We start from the raw sequence: 17,371 nt of genomic DNA on the forward strand, positions 1-17,371 counted from the left end.
GTTATAGCCAGCATTTCTTTTGGTGAGATTTAACATTATTTTAATCCCTTGTTTGTGGTTGTTTAAACATTGATACAAATGATTTGCTGTGCTACTGGGCCGTTTTTTTTAAAAATGACCAGCTATCTGGAAAAAAAAAAGTTTATCGATTTAGGTCCAGTCCCGACTATTTGGATAATCGGAGTTGTACTGTACTTGCATAAATTTTCAGTGAAAACCCTCCAACACCTTGTCCCAACAGGTGGCGTTGTGGAGAACGTTTTTGAAGTACTCCACCACTTCTTACATGGGGCAATTGATCAATGGTAATTTTAAAATATAGTTACTTGATATTTTTATTGAGTTTCTCCTTTTTTTAAAAAAAAAAAGACCACAACAGAGCAAGGAGTTAAACAAAAATATCTGCAGACGCAGGGATGCAATGCACAAACATGCTAGAGAAACTCAGCAGGCCATGCAGCATTCCTGGGAAGTAAAGGGCAACCAACGATGGGTTGCCCCTTTACTTCTTTTAGATGCTACGTCACCTGCCAAATTTCTCCAGCACATTTGTGTATAACAACAGATGAAGAGTTGTCACGGTGTGAAGAGGACTGAAGATTGGTGGAAAACGGACCATAGCTTCTGTTGTTGTAAATTTTAGTTCCTTTTGTTGTCGTGGAATTCTGTGAAGATCCACGCTGTCCAACTGTTTTCAATTGCCGCAACCGGAAGGGTTACAAACAAGCTGGGGCGCAATCTAAATATGTGTTTTAACATTTTTAATAGGTCCTCTCTTTTGAGGGTTGACTTCAGTTGTGGCATGGGCCTGCAGGGACCATCACCCTCTGATCTGTGCTGATTATTGCTTGTGGCTATTGATTGTTGCTGGAACACAACTTGAAGAGTTCTCTCCCTGAAGTTGTAATGTTAATTTGAGTTAAAATAACATTTGTGTCGTGGCATGGTGGAGTTGCATATCCTTTCATGGGCATTGAAAAATTTTACATATAAAGGCTCCATATAATTAGACGATTGCAGTTCGATGCAGTCAGACATTTTGTATTGTGAGATCACTAAGGATAAAAAGAAAAAAAATGTAACATAAGAAGAAGCTTCTTCACTCAAGAGAGTGGTGGCTGAGTGGAATGACCTTCCGGAAAGAGGTGGTTGCAGCAGGGTCAATTTTGTCATGTAAGAGGAGGTTGGACGAGTGCATGGATGTGAGGGGTTATGGGCAGGGAACAGGTAGGTAGAACTGGGTGGAGTTCACTTAAATCAGAGCAGACAAGAAGGGCCGATTATGGCCTATTTCCGTGCTGTAATTGTTATATGGTCATACAACTTAAGTGTCTTGACCTGAAACATTAACAATTCCTTTCTCCCATCCGCAGATGCTGCTTGATCTCTAGATTCCAGCATCTGTGGTTTATTTTTTCTCCAGCATGATAGAATATTGTGTTTTGATTATTAGTTGGGATTATTGTATGGTCACGTGGCGTCATTTGGATGAAGCTGTGTTTGGTTCTAATGTGGGGGGAAAAGTTCCACAATTCTTTGTGTAAAAACTGATTTCTCCCTGACATCTGATAATCCTCACTTCAAGTAAATTGCCTGATTACCTTTACATTCGATTGGTGCCAGCTTGCTGTGTAGAAGTGAACTGCTGTGAGTTTCCTACATTCTTCAAGAACACTTCATTCGCTTTAAACTGCTCTGAACATCCTGAAGGTTGTTTTAAGTACCTAATCCACTTTTTACTGCATCAAAACACATTGAACTGTTTGAATAGATTTTACATTTGATTGCCTTTGATCCTTTCGTGTTTACACAAACAGTGAAATAGAGCTGCTCTATGAATTACGACAGAAACGCTTAACTTGGTCCCAATTCAAAACATTTGGCAATCAGGTAAAAAAAGGACACAAATATCTCGTTCACATTAGAGAGACCTCGTGTTACATTAGTGAAGCAGTATGGCCACAGCTCAGCTTGTGAAACGATCTGACTGCTTATGGGAATGGCCATTGTGCCAAACAGGTATGCGTGGCAAAGCCCAACTGGCAATAGTTAGGTTGTAACAAGTCGATGGACAGTTTTTAAAAAAGCATGCTATTGTTTCCTCGAGAATAATTACTGATTTTTTTTTCTTTTAATGCTATTGATTGATATCTGTTGCAGTGGAGCAACGAGAATCATTCTGAATTCGTCGCCACTGCCAACTCCATGTTCAAGAGGGCATTTACGTACCTGATGCCATCAGGCATGTCAGTGCGCCAACTGCCTCCAAGCGTGGCTCGAATTGACCCAGAAAGCAGGGCCATGTTTCCACTGGGGCTGGGCCATGCCACCAAGTATGTTGGATCGCGGGTCGCCCTCATTGGGTAAGATCACTGCAGTTTATTTTCTCTATGTTCTTGACCCTCCCCCCCGCCCCCCACCCACCTTTCCCCTGGGGGTGTTGCTGGGTCTTGGCTAATGATGTCTCCTCGGTCAGGCACCAGAGCCAGCTGCAATTGACACCTTCTCTTGATTTCTGCAGCTGAGCTTTTCATCACTGCTCTATAGTGCCTCCCTCTGGCACAGCAGAAATCTGCTGCTATCCTGTGGTGAATTTCTGCCATTTGTTTCAAATTTGTCAAAGCAAATTCTACAGAAACTTCTGAAACCCTAGTGCTCGACCAGATTTCTGATCACTAGATCTAACATCTCTTCAATTGCTGTGCCAGATATTTTTTTATGATGTGAAAGCCAATATTTAAATAATGTGATTAACATAGAACATTACGGCACAGTACAGGCCCTTCAGCCCATGATATTGTGGTGACCTATCTCAACCTTCACAATATAATCTTTCCCACCCTCCAATGCATCTATCTAAGTTTTTTTTTAATGTCCCTATTGTACCAGCCTCCACTACCACCCCCGACAATGGATTCCGGGCACCCATCACTCTTTGAGGGGGGAGAAAAAAACTACCTCTGGCACCTCCCCTACTCAGGAAAATGTACTGGCTGACAACCCTATCAAGGCCCTTCTATTAAATCACTTCCCATTCTTCATCAAAGAGAAAAAGCCTTGGCTCTGTCAACCCTGCTACATAAGGCTCGTTCTCCAATTCCAGGCAACATTCTGGCCAATCTCCTCTCCACCCTCTCCAAAGCATCTACATCCTTTCTGTAATGAGGTGACCGGAACTGAAAGAGCATTTGGAGAAACGTAGTCTTTTTTTAAGATAATCAGCATGGCTTTGTGAGGGACAGGTTGTGCCTCATGAGCCTAATTGAGTTTTTTGAGTAGGTAACAAAAGAATTTGATGAAGGAAGCATAGTAGTGTATGTGTATTTTAGTGAGGTGTTTGACAAGGTCCTCTATCGTAGGCTCATTCAGAAAGTCAAGGGATCCATGGAAATGTGGCCATGTAGTCTCACCAATGCTCTGAACTTTTGTACTCAGCACTCCACCCATTGAAGGCAAGTGTGCTAAATGCCTTCACCACCCTGTCCACCTGAGTTGTCACATTCGGGAATCTTTAGTTTACATGGCCCTACCATTTATTCACTGTGGAAGTCCAGCCCTGGTTTGACTTACTCAAAATTGTCAGCATTAAATTCCATTTACCAATCCTTGGCCCTGTGAGGGACCCCTGAGACTTTGTTGGACATGCCTTGGTTTGCCCCGCTGAACTAGCAATGCCCCTTAGTGCATGTACATTCTTTTCACTGTCTCCACTTTTGGGGAGGTGAGCTGGGTTGTCACCACGAAGAAGGTGTGCTGAGGGCCTGACTGGGACACCTGCATGGAGGTGAGCCAGGTCGTCAGCGTGAGGAGGGTACACCGAGGTACTGACCGGGACACTGGCGTGGAGGTGAGTTGGGTTGTCACTATGAGAAAGGTACACTGAGGGACTGACCAGGACACCTGCATGGAGCTGAGTTGTGTTGTCAGCGTGAGGGCCTGGCCAGAACACTTGTGTGGAGGTGAGTTGGATTGCCTTGATGAAGATGGGAGCCAATGTTTAGCCAGTGGAACGCCCCGGTTTTCCCACGCCAAGAGCAGCTGTTTGAATAAAGTTACAATAAAATTGCTTTGGAATGAAATGGCGCCAACCAGAGGGAAAAGCCGGCCAATGCTGCTGGGGCAACTCTCCCAAAGTGTCTTCCTATCCCTGCTTTGTAAGATTCTTTATTTTTATTTAGTATTAAGTATATTAGTAAGACATTATCTGTAAACCTAGGGGAGGGCATTAATTATGGAAGTGGCTAGTGCAACCCTGTTACAGTGCCAGCGACCAGGGTTCAAATTTAAATTTTGTAAGTTACTGGAATTACTTGATTTAAAGTGAATTTTACATAATTAAAGGCTTATTTTAAAGGCTTATTAAAGGTTTATTTTGCATTGCCTTTTAAATGGTCTATTCTTAATTCAGGTGTATTTGTTGGGCATTGTAAGTGTGACTTTCAGTCAACTGAAAAATTTGCATTTCCAGCATCCGTGATCCCTGTAGATGCTGGATAATGGAAATTTTACTTTACAAATAACAGAGGACCCAGCACTGACCCTTTCGGCACAACACTGGACACAAACCTTCAATTGGAAAAGCATTCTTCCACAACTACCCTCTGGCTCCTTCTATGAAGTCAGTTTTGAATCCAAATGGACAGCTCCCCTTGGATCCCATATGGTCTTACCTTCCCAAACTAGCCTGTCAAATGGGACCTTGTCAAAGACCTTGCAAAAGTTCCTTGTTAAAATTCTCTGAATTCTTTAACTCTGCTTAATAAAAAAATTGAACAATAAATGCCATTAGTAATTCTAATGTTAAATTCTAATTGAAGTTTACTGATTGGGAGTGATACAAATGAACCTGGTGTCTTTACTGTGATTTGGTTGTTGGATCTCCGAGTAGAGGGTTTCATAATTGAAGTTTTTTTCCTCTCTCGCTCTCTCCAGGGATGCTGCTCACAGAGTTCACCCGTTAGCAGGCCAGGGAGTCAATCTGGGCTTCGGGGATGTGGCCTGTCTCTCACAGAACCTCAGTGAGGCAGCCTTCAATGGCAAAGACCTAGGTAAGAGTCCCCTTGTGCAGTATTGAGTGTTACCGCAACTAATTTTTGTGGAAACGGGAGCATTTTCACAAATGAGCATTTAAACACCTCCAGACTTTGGAACATGCAGCCTAACATTACACGTTTTTGAATCAAGGATGTTCATTGAGCTTCTGTATCTTAATTTCAATTTGGGCAACACCTCTTTGTTTGAGTGTTGGGATTGTAAATCTACTCCAAGGGCTTGTGGATGTCCTCAAGTACACTTAACATGACTGATAGATTTTTGGGTTAGAAAGGAATCAGAATATCCTTTGTCAGAACCTCTTTAACTATATAACAATTTACAGGACGGACTAGTCCGCACCGATTTACGTGAAACTCCACTAGTTCCACCTACCCACTCCTATGCCCTTAACCCTCCAGCCCCCTCACATCCATGGACTCATTTAGCCTTTTAAATGACAAAATTGACCCTGCTGGAACTGCCTCTTCCAGAAGATCATTCCACTCAGCCACTACTCTCTTTTTTTTAAACTTTTAAAAAAATTTTATAACATGAATAACATATAGGATTACATTAAAAAAAAATTAAGAATAAAATAATAAAAATTACAATACGGTATCCGTAATCTAAATAAACTATACCCTCCCCAATAATTATTACACATTAATTACCCAACTCAAATTAGTCCAACTCCCCCTTTCCCCCCCCCCCAAAATAAAGAGTGAAGAATTAATAAGGTTAATAATATATGTGAGAAAAAAAACCCACTTACAAAAACATAACCGATTTAAAATACTAACAAAAAGAAAAGTAATTAATACTAAAATATCAGACTTAAAAAAAAACATATTTAAATCAAACTTAAATGCATATATTTCACAAATGGGGTTAATTAATATGGTTAATTAATATAAAAAATTAGTAAAGTTAGTAACATTATCTATCAAAAATTCTTAAACAATAATCAATTCTTAAAAAAAAATTGTAGCATGAAAAAAAAACTTTCTCTATAGAGATAAACATTCACCAAATATCAACTAACTTCACATCTATCATCATATTAGTCACATAAACCACCATCTTAAAACAAAATTTAAACCTCATTAAGCATTGTACAATTCAATTTTAGTACTCTTCCACCATTTTTCCCTTTTACTCTTGAATAGTTATCCAATAAAAGCTCCAATACCACATTTAAATATCCCCAATCATTACGTTAAAATTCAGATATCCAAATAATAAAAACACATCTACAACAAAATCTATATCTTCAACAAATGAGCATAAACCACAAACAAAATTCAAGCCTCATTAAGAATTATACAATTCAATTTATAACTTTCACCATTATTCCCTTCGTTCTATAACTAAAATAGCAAAATAATATACACCAGAATTACCACTCCTTTCACCTTAAAGTTAAAGGAAAAATATTAAAAAAAACTTATCCATCCCATTCACATTTAAATTTCAAATATTCCTTATCTACTGAATAAACTTTACAAAAACAAACCACATCAATTTTTAGTTTTTTAAACAATCAAATACTTTCTTATGCTTTTTTTATATTTAAACAAAAAAAAAACCCCTTCACTCTTTAATCTAATAATACAAAAAAAAGGAAAAAAGAAAACGGGTAGGAGGTTAAAAATACCCCCTCCCGTCTAAACCGCGCAGTGCGGTAACTCCCAAAAAAAATGGGTGTGAGATAACTCACACGTAGCAGATGACTTTCAGGAAATAGTGCCTATCCAGTTCTCTCCCCCAACTCTCACTTCATCTTAAACTAACATCATCATTATTTAATATTCCTTTTTTTTTAAAAAGAGTTGTCTTTTTTTTTCTAATGTTTTTTTTAAAAAAAAGGACAACTCTTTTTTTAATCAGCTCCAACTGCCGAGTCACCATTACAACCATTCCTTCTTGGAGCGCGGCTCTTTTCTTCCAACTCTTGTCTCCTTAGAGATCGCGGCGGATTATGTCTCTGTTGAAACTGAGTAATTGGCAGCTCTTGAGAAAATGCTATAGCTTCCTTTGAAGAATCAAAGAACTTTGGTTGGCAACCATCTTGGAAAACCTTCAAAACAGCTGGATATCTAAAGGTTGCCTTGTAACCTTTCTTCCACAACAACTCTTTAGCAGGATTAAATTCCCGTTGTTGGAACATAACTTCTTGACTCAAATCCGCATAGAAGAAAACTCGATTATTTTGAATCATCAAGGGTGATTTTCTCTGTTGTGCATTTCTAATAGCCACTCGTAAAATTATTTCTCTGTCGTAATAATTCAAGCAAAGCCACTACTCTCTGAGTGAAGAAGCATCCTCTTATGTTACTCCTAAAGTTTTTCCCCCTAACCCTTAACTTATGACCCCTTGTTCCAATCTCCCCTATCCTCAGGGGAAAGAACCTATTCCTATCTATCTATTCCCTTCATAATTTTATATGCCTCTATCAAATCCCCTCTCAACCTTCTAAGCTCCAACGAATAAAGTCCCAGTCTACTCAATCTTTCTCCGTATTCAAGATACTGTAATCCAGGCAACATTTTTGTAAACCTTCTCTGCACCCTCTCTACCTTATTTATATCCTTCCTATAATTTGGAGACCAGAACTGCACACAATTCTCCAAACTTGTCTTAAACAGTCTCAACATCACCTCCCAGCTCCTATGTTCTATGCTATGATTTATAAAGGCCAGCAGACCAAAAGCCTTCTTCACCACCCTATCTACATGGGAATCCACCACCTTCAAGGAACACTGAACACTTATTCCAAGATCCCTCTGTTCCTCAGTATTCCTGCTTCTCATTTTAAACCTATACTTCCTACTTTTGGACATTCCTACCATGGGAAGCAGATGCTGGCTATCTTCCCTTTCTATGGCTCTCCCAATTTTGAAAATCTCTTTCATGTAACCTCTCGGCTTCATCTGCTCCTGAGAAAGCAGACCCAGATTTTCCATTCTCTCCTCGTAAAGCAAGCCCTCCAATTCAAGCAATATCCTTGTGAATCTTTTCTTCGCCCTCTCTAGCTTAATCACATCCTTCCGATGGCATGCCGCCGCTTACAATACTCCTTCAAGTGTGGCCTGACCGACTTTTAGTACATCTGAAGCATGCCCTTCTTAAACTCATTGTTGTTTCAGTCAATGAAGATCATGCACCTTCCTGACCATCCCTGTACCTACGTTTGGGTGTTCTCTCTGTGACTTGATGAAGGGCTTAAGCCTGAAACATCGGTTATCTTTGCTGTAAAAAGTACACTATCTGACCTGCTGAGTTTCTCCAGCAGTGTGTTTTTACTCTCTGACTGTATGGGTTTCCTCTTGTTTCTGCTCTCGTGGCAAAGATGTGTGGGTCTGGAAGTTAATTGGTGGCTGATTGCTATTGGAATCTGAAGGGGATGAGGGGGAGTTGATGGAAATGTGGGGAGAAATAGGTTAAAGGGAAATCTAGTGGTGGAATGACTTGATGATAGAGTCAATAGCTTTGTAAGGAAATGTGCAAAGCAGCTGAGGTTGAATGATCATAGTTCCGTTTAATGATGGCTTGGATTAAAGCTTAACCTTGGCCTATTTCTATTTTAATGTGTCTTATTGCCTTCTTACCCCAGTGGTGGCTGAGTGTGAAAAGATGCATCTCCTTGGGGTGGGAGAGGAGTGTTTGCGTGCATGTTCCTCTAAAATCTGGCTCCAAAGCTGTATATGGAATTGTGGCCATCAGCTATTTTAATAAAGGATATTCATTCCCGCAGCATTGACTTGGTAGGCAACAGTTTTTTCAGCACCCGAACATCAGGCCAGCAGCTCATAAGCCACAGCTCGACAATGGATCCTTTACCAATAACTCATCTGTGAACTGCCTTTAGGTCAGACTACAAACTATCATGGTGTGGAGAAGTCATTTAAAATCTGTATTTCGTGACAGCCTTCAGTCACTTTACCTCCTGATAAAAGGTTGCCTGCTCTCTGAGCAGGTTCACTTTTGTGGAATTATATAGTAGCTTTGCTGTGTCTTGACCACTTGATCTTCCCTTGTTCATCCAGGGTCCTTGGAACATTTGAATGCATTTGAAACTGAACGACAGAGCCACAATCTTCCTATCATGGCTGCCATAGATCTGCTGAAGAAGCTGTATACAACCAAAAGTACACCAGTGGTCTTACTGAGGAGCCTTGGCCTGCAGGCAACAAATGTCCTTGCGCCTGTTAAGGTAATTAGTGACATAATTCTTTTGTTCCTGTAAGATGTGATAAAAGGGGGGTTGAATGGTCAAAGTTACTTGCATTGGTCTGGTAAGTGGGGCTAGTTCCTGAAGCAGAAGGATCTTTTAATTGTGAGGGATAATGGGCAAAGTGCTGATGAAGCAGTTTGTACTGTTGCCCCACAGCTCCAGGGAACCTGGGATCAATCCTGACCCAGGGTGCTGTCTGCTTAGCCTACTCTCGATGTGGGTTTCCTCCCAACTCCCTAAAATGTGGTGGAGGCTGAAATTGCACCTGATTGATTGACAACCCATGGAATGGTTTGAACTGTGGGAGGAAACCAGAGCCCCTGGGGACAACCCACGCAGACACTGGGAGTATGTACAAACTCCTTACAGACAGCGCAGGATTCGAACCCTGGTCCTGATCGCTGGCGTGGTAACAGAGTTGCACTAACTGCTTCGCCAATGACACATGATGGTGAAATAGGTACATGAGAATGGGGCTCCTCCCTTGTCAGCCAGCACTCAGGAAAATGTGCTGGCTGTCAACCCTATCAACATGTCTTCCTGGTCAGCCAGCATAGATCCAGTGGACAGAAGGGCAGTTTCCTTTTGAAGTGTAAGGCAACCACAATAAATAGTAATGTTTGATTTTTAAACAACTCAAAATATTAGTCCGAGTCTTCCCACTTTGCTCTTGCACGCCACCTAGAGGCTGTCATAGGAACATAGGAAGTAGGAACAGGAGTAGGCCAAAAATGGCCCATCGAGCCTGCTCCGCCATTCAATATGATCATGGCTGATCTAATTTAGGACCTAACTCCACCTACCTGCCTTCTCCCCATATCCCCTAATTCCTCTATCATGTAAACATTTATCTAACCAAATTTTAAATATGTTTAATGAAGCAGCCTCAACCACTTCCCTGGTTAGAGAATTCCAAACATTCACCACTCTCTGGGAAAAACTATTTTTCCTCATCTCTGTCCTAAATCTACTCCCCCGAATCTTCAGACTGTGTCCCCTCGTTTTAGTTTCCCCGGCCAGCTCAAAAAACCTTCCTACATCTATCCTATCCATACCCTTCATAATCCTATATGTTTCTATAAGATCTCCTCTCATTCTTCTGAACTCGAGTGAATACAATCCTAGACGATTTAATCTTTCATCATAAGTCAACCCCTTCATCCCAGGGATCAACCTAGTAAACCTCCTCTGGACCGTCTCCAAAGCCAGTATATCCTTCCTCAAATATGGAGACCAGAACTGGACACAGTACTCCAGGTGCGGTCTCACCAGTACCTTACACAGTTGCAACATTACCTCCTTACTCCTGAATTCAATTCCTCTAGCGATGAAGGCCAACATTCCATTTGCCTTCTTAATAACCTGCTGCACCTGCAACCTAACGTTTTGCGATTCATGCACAAGCACTCCCAAGTCCCTCTGCACAACCTTTCATGATGTCGCTATTAGCCTGTAGGTGAGGCGCAAGGAGCTTTCTTTTCAGTTCAGTCATTTAAGGATCAGAAAGTTTATTCTGTTGAGAGAGTTTGGTGGAACTGGCTTGAGTGGTTAATCTGGATTTTCTTAAACAAATAACTTTCCACTCTTTTTCCAGGAGCAGATCATGGCGTTTGTCAATAAATGAATAATTTTCAGCAAGTACTCCAGATTTCCTGGTTCCAGAGGAATGTTGGCTGCAAAGGTTTTCAGCTCCTGCTGTTTGAATTGTAGGATGGAGTGATCTTTTGTAATTTATTAATTTTGAATTGAATACATGGTAAATATTAGATTGGTTTGTATAGTCTCTATTTTATTAATCTCCAAACAGTGTTATCTTTTTATGGGACATTGATTACATTGGCAAAATTAGCACATCGCTCCTTTCTGATTGCAATGACAGAGCTTGTTTCCTTGAATTGTTAAGTGTGTCTAGTAAGGTGCTCCCATGTTGTTGTTAGAGCATAGCACACGAACAGGTTCCTTGCCCCACTGTGGCTGTGTGACCACGGTGCCAATCTAAACTCATCTTACCTGCTTGCGCAGGGCCCTTATCCCTCTATCCTCTATTCATTTGTCTGTCTTAAATGGCACTTAAACATTGCTATTGGATCTGTTTCTACCCTCTCTGATAGAGTGTTCTAGGCACCTACCATGCTGTAAAAACTTGCCTTACAATTCTTAGTCTTTCCCTCTCCCCTTGAAGCTGTGCCCTTTAGTATTTGATATTTCCACAGTGGGTGGGTAGGGATGAAAGAACCCCATATATACGTCTTATAGCTTTATATTCTTCTATCAGGTTGTCCTTCAGCCTATGTTGCTCCAGAGAAAACAATTAAGTTGGTCAAACTTCTCCTTAGAGCTAACACACTTCAATCTGCAGTGAATTTGTTCTAATCCTTTCCAAAACCTCAGCATCCACCCTATAGAGACCTGTACTGCACCCATGTGTGGCCTAACCAAAGTTTTATACAGTTGTAACATGTCTTCCTGATTTCTTTACTCAATGACTCAACTAATGAAGGTAAGCATGACTTCTGTTGTCTTTACCACCCAAAGAGTAATGTTAGGGATGTGAGGAGGGTACCTATAGGCCAGTTAGCCTAATGTCTATAGTTGAGAAAATGCTTAAAGCTATCATTAAGGAAGAAATGGCAAACATCTGGACAGGCACAGCATGGATTCAGGAAGGGCAGGTCATGGTTGGGAAAATTACTGAAAATCTGAGGATATAATGAGTGTAGTGAATAGTTAGAACAGGCTAATGCTGTATACTTGGATTTCCAAAAGGCATTCGATAAGGTGCTACTTAATATTTATCCTTAAGATAAGTTGGGGGTAATATACAAGCATGGATACAGAGGATTGGTTGACTAACAGAAGGCAGAGATTGGGGATAAATGGGTGTTTCTCTGGTTGGCAATTAATGATCTGGAAGATGGGACTAAGTGGCGACACTATAGAGTAGAAACGAAACTTGCGTAGAAGATGGAGAATCTGCAGTGAGATGGGTTGAGTGAATGGGCAACATCTGGCAAATGGAGTACGATGTTGGTAAATGAATTTTGGAAGAAAAAAATAGATCAGGTTATTATTTAAACAGGATGCTGTTGCTCAGAGGGGCTTGGTGTCCCAGGTAATTGAGAAGGCAAATGGATGTTGGCCTTGGTTGCTAAAGGGATTGGATTTAAGAGTAGGGAGACAACAATTCTGCTGCAAACGTCCAAGGTGCCGGCGAAGCCACCCTGGAGAACTCTGTGCAGTTCTGGTCTCCTTACTTGGGAAAGAGTTGGTGCAGAGGTTCACCAGGTTCATTTCAAAGATAAGGGGGTTGGACTGGGAGGAGAGCTTGAGTTGCTGGGGCTATACTCACAAATTCAGAAGAACCGGAGGGATCTTTTAAACACAAAATAACAAAATAGGTAAGGTAGAATCAGAAACGTTTCCACTGGTAGGTGAGACTAGAACTAGGGGACATGGCCTCAAGAGTTGGGAGAATCGATGTAGTTTAGAAGGAGGAACTACTTTTCCCAGAGAATGGTGAATCTGTGGAATTCTCCACCCAGGGAAGCAGTGGAGGCTGCCTCATTAAATACTTAATTCCCCTTCTATGCAAAAATTGAACTATATTATGGGTTCTGGGCAAAAGGCAAGTGAGTGGAGCTGAGTCCATGGCCAGATCAGCTATAAGCTTATTAAATGGCAGAGCAGGCTTAACAAGCTACCCCTGCCCCATTTTTTATGTTCTTATCCACTTGTGTTGCTAATTTCAGGGACGTGGCCCAACACCCTCTGCATATTCTAAGGGTACTGACATTTATTGTACACTTTGATTGTTCCCAAAATCTACCACCTCACTCTGGATTAAACTCCACATACTCAGCCCAATTTCCAACGAATTTGTATTCCTGCTGTATCCTTTGACAACTTTTCTCACTTTCTTTAATTAATTTTGGCGTTGTCTGCCAAAGTCGAACCAGCTGAAGGCTGACAGACAGGGATGTAAATTCTTGCTCCCCCTCTGTCTTCTGACACTGGAGATGGCATGAAGCTGCACCGTCCAATATACAATTAAAATAAGTGAATTTTGATACAAAACATTTAATAACATACAATTGAAATTACATGACTTGAGTTTCTTGATGTGTTTAAAAATTTTCAATTATGACAAGCAATTCTATAAAATACTAATTACAATCATAGTTCTGTCCAATACATAGTTCAGAAAGAAATATCATTTTGTTTCACAGGAGTGAGAATGAACTCTAGACTATAGAGATCATATACAGTTGCAAGAAATTTGCACACCACAGCCACTTGTATTTCTTGCTAAAATACTCTCCTTTCCAGAAGCCTGAGTTTTACTTGGTTGAAAGATGGGTTGCAAACAGGTTAGTTCTAAGCTTCAGAGTCCAGTGAAAAAAGTGAGGTCACTCTAACAAGTTAGGCTCTTCATAGTTCGTGGTATAGACAAGATCAAGCCCAAGTCTCGACGGTATGTGTGACGTAATCGGTTTAACAATTTATATAGATTGAAGTGGATGCTTCATTCAGGAGAAATATTTCAATTGAAATTTTAAGCCACGTGACTAAGATTATTAGTCTTTCCAGTGACTTTGCTGTTCGTTACAGATATAGAGATGATAAATCAACAATGTGGTGTATCAGAAGAAGACAGTGGAATTGTTTATTGCACTCATCAGCTCATAAGCTTTGGTCTAATTAAGGCTTGAACTTGCATCTACTGCACTGATAGAAATACTTGAACCTGTCAAGAAATTCAAAGTTGTGCAAGGATAATGACTCACTTAAGGTTAAAATTCACCTGAAATAGCTGCCTTTTTCTGAACCTTCTCCCCTAGATTTACCAACTGCACTAATGTGGACTCAAATCAAAAATGCTAGGACGCAAACCAATCTTGTTATGCATCCAAGACGGACAGAGAGCCACCTCCTGTTCTTCACAGGTGAAGCTTAGTCTCTCCTGCTTCACCACCTTCATCCAGCAGGAGAGCAAACACTGGTTAAACAGGAGGGTTTGATAGCCCCAGTGGCTGTCAGTAGAGATTGAGCTTTCATTTGGGGAAAAATAATTCATGAAGTTTCGTGGAAGTTTTCATTTTTTGAAGATCAGGGAACACCGCTTTATTTTCATGATTTTTTCTGGGGGGGGGGGAATTATTTCCTCCGTTATTTTTTTTTAACGGAAAGCTCACATATCAAGTTTGTTCTCAGTTGTGCATAATATCACCATTACAATATCATGAGTCCAAGTCGATATCCGCAAAACAAAGAGAAGCTGGTGGGACTCTGGGTCAGTCAAGACAGTGTCACCCCAAAACACTGACTACCCATTTCAGCCCCTATTCCCCAGAGTTCCCCCAGCTTCTGCATGCTCAAGATTCCAGCATCTGCAGTTTTGTAAAAGCAATGGAAACTAACTTCACCCCAATTCTTCAAGAATTAATAGGAGAAATTACCTAGCCAAGAAAACCATTGAGAAGATTCTTCTCTGGGATTTAAAAAAAAATTGAGTGGAATCAACATTAATTTCTTGCATGGCAAGTATAAATCACTTTCCAGTAGCAACACAATTATGTGCATCAGTAGCTCCATAAATATGATCTCAAGCTGAATTTTGTTGAACTCAGAGTGCAGTCTTCAGTGACTGGATGAGATGGAATGCTGCTCCCAGAGACCAGCTGGTTTCAATGTCATTAACTTTCTTGGTTAGCTGAAAATAACAGAAAAGGATCACAAAATAAGCCTTCATCCAGAATAAGGTCACTTGGAGTATGATTGAAGGGAAAAAGCTTCCACCATAGATTCTGTTTTTAGAAAGCCAACTTTAGATAATAAACTAAATCCTCATTGAAATTCACAAATGACATCTGTTTAACTCAAGTGTGTGTGTGTGTCCCTTGGGCACTTTAGAGCTCAGAATTCAAGACAAACATGTTTTCAGATGTTAGCTGGGTTTTTTTTTAGGCGATCTGAATTTTCACCCAACCTACTCAAAAATAAAACTTTAATGACAGCAAGCAAAAACTCCAGCAATACATTTTGAAATTGATTTCCATTTTCAAGTGGTAATGCACATTTTAGACAGCAGTCCCCTATTTACTCCTGTCTGGCTTGGCAGTTTATTTAAATTCAGACCTATAGCACCATAACAGGCCCTTCCAGCCCATGAGCCAATTAACCTACAACCCCCCCCCCCCCATGTTTTGAAGGGTGGGAGGAAATGGAGCACCCAGAGGAAACCCATGCAGAGACAGGGAGAACATATAGACAGTGCTGGATTTGAACCTGCGGTGCTAGCACTGTAGAGCATTACAACACAGAAACTGGTCCCTTTGGCCCTTCTAGTCTGTACCAAACCATTTTTCTGCTTAGACCCACTGACCTGCCCTCCATACCTCCCATCCATGCATCTGTCCAAATTCTTAAATGTTAAAATTGAGCCTATATTCACCACTTCATCTCCACCACTCTGTGTGAAGGTACCCCCCCCCCCCCACTTATGTTTCACCTTTCACCCTTAACCCATGTCCTCTGGTTTGTATTTCACCCACCCTCAGTGAAAAAAGTCTACCTACATTTACTCTGTCTATCCCCCTTATAATTTTAAATACCTCTATCAAATCTCCCCTCATTCTTCTATGCTCAGGGAAAAAAGTCCTAATCTGTTTAACCTTTCCCTGTAGCTCAGTTCCTGAAGTATGGGCAACATCCTAGTAAATCTCTTCACTCTTTCTATCTTATTGATATCTTTCCTGTAGTTAGGTGACCAAAACTGCACATAATACTCCAAATTTTCCCTCACAAATGTCTTGTACAACTTTGCCATAACATCCCAACTTCTACACTCAATACTTGGATTTATGAAGGCCAAGATGCCAAAACCTCTCTTTACAACCCTATCTATCTGTGACAGCACTTTCAGGGAATTATGTATCTGTATTCCCAGATCCCTCTGTTCTACTGCACTCCTCAGTGCCCTGCCATTTATTGTGTATGTCCTTTCTTGCTTTGTCCCTCCAAAATGCAATACCCCACACTTGTCAGCATTACATTCCATCTGCCATTTTTCCAGCTGGTCCAGATCCCTCTGCAAGCTTTAATAGCATTGTGCTAACAGCTTCACTTACCATGCTGTCCTTTTATATGTGGAATTACGTGGATATCCTCCCATGTGCTTTGTTCATCAGTCAGGACTATACTCAATATGCCTAACATTAGAACAAAGCCTCATAACATTAGACTACTTTCTAGCACTTTGTCTACAGGGTGAAAAGAAAAGCAGAACCGGTGCTATGCTTACGTGGAGTTTTGTGTCATCATAAAATCCAAACCCTTCCTTGAGTAAGGCAGCGATATACGTTAGATCCATGCACAGGAAGGGACTGCCTGTTGTCTCCACATTTAGGTCTTTGCATACTGGAACATTAAGAGATTACATCAAAGGAACATGGGTAATCCCAACATTCAAGGCAACTTGGGATTGTTCAGTACAACTTGCAAAACATCACAGCTGTCTAACGTGTCACAGATAGTCATGTTCTTGTGCTTCAAGATACAGATTTTCATGGTTAACAGTAGGAAATAGTCATTTGGTCTATCTGGCCCTTGTGGATCTCCTATCAGCATATCCCTTTAATAGTTAAGTGACATTATCTAGCTTTCTTGCATTATTAAATCCCTTAAAACATATTCCACCCTTCAATGAGATGAAGGCCTCAGCACTCGCTGTTCCCTCTACCCCAGAAACCACCTTCAGGCCAAACATCGGTTTATTTCACCCTTTAATATATCCAATGATTCGGCTCTCTGGAAGTGAATTCCAAAGATTTACAACTCTGAGAAGCTTTTGCATCTCTGAATTGAATGGGAACTTGTTATCCTGAAACCCTGCCCCTCAAGTTCAATTCCATCAGGAGGGGAAACATTCAGCAAACAGTGAGAGGCTGGAGGGACTCCTTGAATATGCATCCAAGGAGAGAGAAGGACAGTCGTCATTTCAAGTTGAAAAAGGTTCCGATCCAAAACGCTGACTGACCATGGACTTGCCGGGTTCGTGAGCTTCTCATTATTTGCTCAAATTTGCAGTTCTTCAGCATTCATTT

General features: G+C 40.8%; 2 protein-coding genes across 5 annotated transcripts in view; one reads left to right on the forward strand and one right to left on the reverse strand.

The window, feature by feature from the left end:
• The window catches only part of coq6 (coenzyme Q6 monooxygenase), a 39,393-nt gene extending 28,358 nt beyond the window's left edge, over positions 1-11,035 (forward strand). For all 4 annotated transcript variants that reach the window (XM_069916065.1, XM_069916062.1, XM_069916063.1 and 1 more), the window contains 4 exons: positions 2,161-2,363; positions 4,933-5,048; positions 9,082-9,248; positions 10,864-11,035. In XM_069916065.1, the coding sequence (XP_069772166.1) occupies positions 2,161-2,363; positions 4,933-5,048; positions 9,082-9,248; positions 10,864-10,893 (516 nt within the window). In that variant the 3' untranslated portion in view covers positions 10,894-11,035. The remainder of the gene's footprint in view (positions 1-2,160; positions 2,364-4,932; positions 5,049-9,081; positions 9,249-10,863) is intronic.
• A 2-nt stretch (positions 11,036-11,037) lies between these two features.
• The window catches only part of entpd5a (ectonucleoside triphosphate diphosphohydrolase 5a), a 59,229-nt gene continuing 52,895 nt past the window's right edge, over positions 11,038-17,371 (reverse strand). Inside the window, exons 13-14 of the mRNA XM_069916066.1 lie at positions 16,570-16,685; positions 11,038-14,979 (exon numbers count right to left, since the gene is read on the reverse strand). Coding sequence (XP_069772167.1) covers positions 14,893-14,979; positions 16,570-16,685 — 203 coding nt within the window. The 3' untranslated portion in view covers positions 11,038-14,892. The remainder of the gene's footprint in view (positions 14,980-16,569; positions 16,686-17,371) is intronic.

Source organism: Narcine bancroftii, chromosome 2 (assembly GCF_036971445.1).
Source record: "Narcine bancroftii isolate sNarBan1 chromosome 2, sNarBan1.hap1, whole genome shotgun sequence".
In the NCBI taxonomy this organism is placed as follows: Eukaryota; Metazoa; Chordata; class Chondrichthyes; order Torpediniformes; family Narcinidae; genus Narcine; species Narcine bancroftii.